The sequence below is a fragment of the Leuciscus leuciscus genome, assembly GCF_965113295.1.
Source record: "Leuciscus leuciscus genome assembly, chromosome: 5".
Lineage (NCBI taxonomy): Eukaryota > Metazoa > Chordata > Actinopteri > Cypriniformes > Leuciscidae > Leuciscus > Leuciscus leuciscus.
Window position 1 is genome coordinate 35,806,275 of NC_138729.1, and position 6,527 is coordinate 35,812,801.

The 6,527-nt window shown below is 36.3% G+C and overlaps 1 protein-coding gene across 1 annotated transcript in view; it reads left to right on the forward strand.

Moving 5' to 3' along the window:
- whrnb (whirlin b) overlaps positions 1–5,002 on the forward strand; it is a 57,145-nt gene extending 52,143 nt beyond the window's left edge. Inside the window, exon 12 of the mRNA XM_082169298.1 lies at positions 4,263–5,002. Within this exon, the coding sequence (XP_082025424.1) occupies positions 4,263–4,445 (183 nt within the window). The 3' untranslated portion in view covers positions 4,446–5,002. The remainder of the gene's footprint in view (positions 1–4,262) is intronic.
- The last annotated feature ends 1,525 nt before the right edge of the window (positions 5,003–6,527 follow it).

Consider the following 6,527-nt stretch of genomic DNA (forward strand, 5'->3'; position numbering starts at 1 on the left):
GGATGGCTGTTCCACAAGGAAGAAACCATAGTTAATTATTGTTTTTTGCCTAAATCTAAGTATCCATTGTGGCGAAGGCAATCCCAGAATGCATAGCACACAAGATCATTGAAAATATTATATAAATCTTTTGAACGATAGTGTAGTATACATCAAAATTTATAATTAAAAATAGTTCATTCTAATTAAAAATGAAATATTTTACTACAAATGCATTAATGTTATGTTATGTTATGTTATGTAATTAGAATATCATATTGTTATCTTAGCAACACGATACTCTGTTGAAATCAAGTATGAGTCTAATCTGAAGAAGAAGTTGTTTCCTATAACATTCCAAATCAGTAACTTATGAGCTTCCATTTAAAAAAACTTCCTATGTACTGTAGCTAATAGTCTCGAAAGCTAGGCAGCATGCTGCTGTAGGTTTTGGTGCAGAGCTATAAAGTATGATGATTAAACATTCTGTAGTGTTTAAACTCAGCCACATAGAAATTGTGTGCTGTAACAAATATGAAATGTTAACATAAAAGTATCACAAAGTCTTAGAATTACTATTCCCAGAAAGTACCTTTTGTTCCACTAACGGAAAGGGTAGCTAATGTACTGTGAAGGTCTGATATTACACCCATCAAGGTGCAATATACAGTTATAACTTATATAATGTGTTTTCAGAAAGCTTTTAAAAGCTGTTCTTTCATATACACATGAAAAGCATTCAGTAAAACCTGCTTATTCATCATATGACTAAAATAGCACGGCAAAACAACTCCAATTTTCATGTTAGAAATTACTCATGGCACTGTTAATATTTCCCTATCAGATAGACCCCTGTGCATTTAGCAGTGTTAAGATGCTAGATTAGTCTTTAGTCATAACATTACTGGAAGTTTTAAATATAAAGGAGCCGGTTTGTTTTCCTCTCATTTCTTTTATGACCTTTATTCCAGCAACTGTTAGTTAACATAGTGCATTAGCATATTCAGGACCCGTTTATGTGCATGTGTCTGTGTGCTTACTTCTATCAGTGCTGTGTTCACTCGACATGAAGGTGAGAGATTTCCCCTTTAGCGCAAAGTGGCTTTGCACAGAAATATGTTTGCTTGCATATTTAAGCCTGATGGGGATCAAGCATCTTGTGATATTCCTATAGCTTTAGGGGATGAAAAAATATGAAATTAACATAACTTTTTTCTAATAGCGTTTATAGAGATGTCCAATACTGCTAAATGAGGACAAAGTGCTTTAGCGGTGTTGCTGTATTATTATTCTTTGTTGATTGCTGGAGTATCCTTGAAATTTGCATAGAACGTCAGTTTACATAACCAGCATGTGTAAATCTCACCATTGGAAATGTCACAGAAGAGCACAGCCTGTCACAGACCCATCTGGACATGTTCCATAATTAAAATTGCGGAATATTTTTTTGCTCCAGAAAATGTCCTGAGACATCACACCTGTTTTTTTTTGTTTTTTTTGACAGCCCTAAGAGTTTGGGGAGCAGCCTACTTTTTTTTTTAGCCAATAAGACACTATGTCTGTTACAACACTCCCTAATTTGTTGGCTATTCTAGCAGAAACAGTAACTGGATTATACTTTTAGAGAGTCAACTGTATGCATTCTACTAACTCTAAGTAACTTTGCAACTACATGTTAACTAACTCTTATTAATTTGCAACTACTTGTCAACTCAATCTTGTTAGAGCATTGGTAGACTGTTAAGTTGGGGTTAAGGCCCCGATTTACTTCAACTGATGTGACGTCATTTCAAACAAAATCAGGCCGAAACAAAGTTTGTTTGGAGTTCTTTTGGGAGTTTGAAACAGCTTGACAAAGCGAATTTTCCGGAAAGGTTCGCTCCGGCTGATAAACCCCTTTGTACTAATATTGGTCCGTGGTGATTACGTAATAGGTAGGTGTGCGCGGAGGCTCCGCCTTCTTTCACGTGGAAAGTCGATCAAGGTCAGACGTCCGCGAGTGAAAACATGAACACACTGGAGAGATGCTTTATAGTAGAAAATTAAATTGTATTTATGATGAAACGAGACACTGACTCCAGTTTTTCATGTTTAATACGGTAAAGCTGCTTGATTTTAAGCTTTGTATTGTATAAAGTGATATATAAATAAATGTGACTTGAGTGCCGTAGAGCTCGTGCAAACATAACCAATTAGCTATGACCTTTATTATGCTTTTTTAAAACACTTGCTGTTTTCTTAGTTTTGTTGTGTGTTTATTTTGTTATTGCTAGGAAAGCGCACAGCACATATTTACATATTCAATCAACTGTGTGGGCAGCATCAGGTGTTCGATAACAGTATATCGTTGCTAACCCATAAACGAAGAACGAAAAAGAACTTCACAGCGAGTATATCAGGGCCTTTAGGGTTTGTAGAATAAGTTGCCATGTACTTGCTAAAGTTAATTGTAGTCAGTAGAATGTCTGTTGGGGGAAAAGTGTTAGCAGATTTTAAGCAGACAGTTTATTACTACTCTAATCACTGGTAGTTGATGTACTACTAGTGTAGAATATCAAAAATGGACTATCGAAATAAAGTGTTACCAGCAACTGTGAAGAGAAAGTGCTGTTTTAAAGTGCTGTTTGACACAATCAGAATATTCCTCTGCTGATTTTATTGTCTTGAAATGGCTGACCTTCAAAGGAAAGAGAAATAGCTTTGATTTTGAATTAATGAATAGTAAATAGGTGTCAGGGTTGGGTGAAGGAATCATTAAATAAAATAAAAACTATCCCATGGGGGAAACAAGACCAGCATCTGGACAAAGCAGTCCTGGATATGGTAACCGAATCGGATCGGATCGGAACGGATCGGGCAGGGCAGGGCAGGGCAGGGCAGGGCAGGAACGGTATACTTAAAACGACGAACTGGCACAGGAAGGAAAACACAAGGAGAATAAATAGGGAGAGCAAACAAAGCAGGTCACGAGGAGGACAGGTGGGGCAAATGAACCAATAATCAGATAACAAGATGGGCGGGGTTAGACAATCGACAGGAGATCACATGGCAATCTCACCGACTGCGTCCACACAGAACATGACAACACGAACCGCGCGCTACAGCGAACACAACACACATGCGGATAGAAGAGTGTGCAGCCCGAGCGAAAGCACTCACAAAAAACAGAGCGCACAGGGAATGAGCGAATGCTGATCCCGTGTACTCACAACAGAAGATAAACACACAGAGCATGAATGTTTGAACCACGACACAGAACCAACACCAAACTAGACCGAAGTGCCAGGATACAAACATCACGCTCCGCACACAACACAACTCACATGGACAGAAGAGCGTACGACCCGAGCGAACTCAGAACCGCACGCTCACAACAACAAGACAGCTCAAAACAGACCTGAAGTGACAGAATCCTGATAATAGATTAGCAATTGATTTTCCTTGATACCCATACCAGGGTAATGCTAATATATCTCGATGTGACACATGACATAATCAGAGTTTTGGGGAAAAAAGTGCTGTTGATTATTTCAAAGATAAAACAGGCATGAATTCTATTCATTATGTTTTTTCAAAGCATCCTTTTTAAAGCATGTTAGAGTGAGAGTGAGATCTCAGATGCTGTCTGACACTGTTATGTACTGAATCCAACCTGAAAGTACACATGCGCAATGAACCGATGTCATTGGTGTAACCATGGCTACCGCTCTTCCGGACTCCTTAAGATCCACTTTGATTCTTATTAAATGTTCATTATGAGAGCAATCACTATTCAATCTTTAATCAGACATTTACAAATCATGTGTCATGTTGAGTTATTGTAATACTTAGAAATGTAAAAAAAAAAAATGTACAAAATTTTTTTATTCAATTAAATCAGATCCCAGCAGGATTATATGACTGTAGCAGCGCTTTCACGGTGTGACCATTATAGTGCCTGATTGTGGACTGGAGATTGTTGGCCCAAATGTAGCAGGGCTATTAGACTGCGATCAGACCAGCCTCCCTCCAGCTGAACAAAAGATGACAACCAGAACGCTCATCTTGCTTATCTCTTTCTACCTGTCCTTGGGCACTTTATCTTTATACTATGACTGACAGGAGGTCAGCTAATGACCTCTCAATATAAAGTGCCATATCGGAGAGAACAAGCACTCATTTTCTCCCCCATTTCCCTCTTGTCTTTTCTCTCGCACTTTTGATAGATGGTCTCTCTCTTTCGTAAAGTTTGCTACTTTCTTTGCTTATTTCTCTCTCTTTTTCTTTCTCTTTCTGTCTTCCAGAAGGGGGGCTCTGTGCATATCTGTGGGCAGTTACGGGTGGGTCAGGTGATTCTGGAGGTGAATGGCATGTCACTTAAAGGAATGGAGCACCGGGATGCGACTCGAGTCATTGCGGAGGCTTTTAAGACCAAAGACAAAGACCATGTCGACTTTTTGATTGCCGATTTCAACTCTGCTCTGTAGAAGTCGTCCCTTTGAGTTTCACTCGACGGCACTGCAAAGACCTGGCACTTTACGTCACATCCGCACAGAGGGGCCGAATGAGTCATGCTTGTCATATCTGAGTCACAATTAGCTTAGAGTTCAAAAGCTTCAACACACCCGCCTTACGTCTGTGTTCTCGCTACAACAGCGACCAGCCATCACACATTTACTGTATTGACAAGGTATGTTCCAGTGGATGATCTGGTGAAATGTTTGACAGGACAAAATCAGGGTTATGTCAAGTCTGTCAAATCTGTGCCACCTTGTGGTCTGTTCAATGAAGTTTATACACACACACTACCGTTAAAGTTTGGGGTCGGAAAGATTTTTTGATGTCATCAGAAGTCTCTAATGTTTACCAAGGATGCATTTATTGGATCAAAAATACTGTAAAAACCATAATATTGTGATAAATTATTACAATTTAAAATAACTTTTATATTTTAATATATTTTAAAATCAAATTAATTTATTCCTGTAATTTATTCCTTTAATTAATTTATTCCTCTGATCAGTCTGAATTTTCAGAATCATTACTCCAGTCTTCAGTGTCACATGATCATTCAGAAATCATTCTAATATGTTTTTATTGTTTTTTTATTTGGTGCTCAAGAAACATTTCTTATTATAATCGATTTTGAAAAATGTTGTGCGCCTTAATATTTGTGAAAATACAGATATAAATTAAAAAATAATAAATTCTGACCCCAAACTTTTGAATAGAATTGTGTGTGTGTGTGTATCATCAAAGTCACTCATCAATTCCAATTCATATGTATTGTTGATAATACTATCATAATTGCTATTAAATAATTAAGTTTTATTATACATGTGTGTGTGTATATATATATATATATATATATATATATATATATATATATATATATATATATATATATATACATACATACACACACAGCCCTCCTTTATAATAAAAAATGGGTTTTCTTTCAAAAGAAGATTGTGTATCACTTTGATAATATTATAAATTGGCATAGTCATTGTTTTGGAGGTGCTTTGTTACTCTTTCTTGATTCTGAAGGTTTTTCGTATATTTTATTATGAGAGGACCTGCATTTAGTAGTGAAGTACTGAAACGGAATGATATACTGTACAGAGTGATATTAATATACTACTACTATCATATCTGACTGGACGATCAGAATTATTCCTGAAAAGACGGAGTGAGCGAAGAGTAGGAGTTATCTCATTGTTTTCTCTTTAGCTTTTTCCCCTCTTTTTCTTTCTTTCCCCCTCTCTCTCTCTCTCTCACTCTCACTCTCACTCTCACTCTCTCTCTCTCTCTCACTCTCACTCTCTCTCACACACACACACACACTGATTTTTTTAGTCCTCTCTTATGTCAGTGTACTTACTTCAGAGATGGGTTATAGAGAGGTATAATCAAGATGTGTATAGCAATATTTTTTGAAGAGATCAGATGTTCAGTGTTTCAATTATATGTAAATGCATGGCTCCTGATTATGCAACATACAGAGAGTTATTGTACATAGGTAAAATAATGTAAAGCTGTATATATTTTATTTATGTAATATATATTTTTTGCACATACTGTTGATATAATGTTTTCAATGACTACATCAAAAACATAAAAACCCTCAAGTATGAAACCAAAACATCACATATTATAGAAACATATAAGTTGTTCAACCCCAAAGGATGTTGTCTTTCCTTCAGATGTTTTATTCACACACCACCGTTATGCAGATAGTCTGTCTTTAAGTTTATAAAGATCTTTTTTTGTTTGTTTGTCGCTTGTCATTTGTTGTATTGCAATGTGAAAAAAAAATTATATTGTAACTTTACAGGAACTGTAATATCGTAGGCTGATTACAGAGCAATACCTTATAGAGACAGTACACGGTCCGAGGGTATCAATATTATGCCTGAAATATTTATGATTTATGCCAAACTGGAAAAGAGACTTAAATAAATATTTAAAGACTGAATTATATTTCTAGTTTATTCACATTTTCATTAATTGGTTAAATCATGTTATTACTTATTACTTAAAAAGTGTTGATGTCTGTTCATTTGACT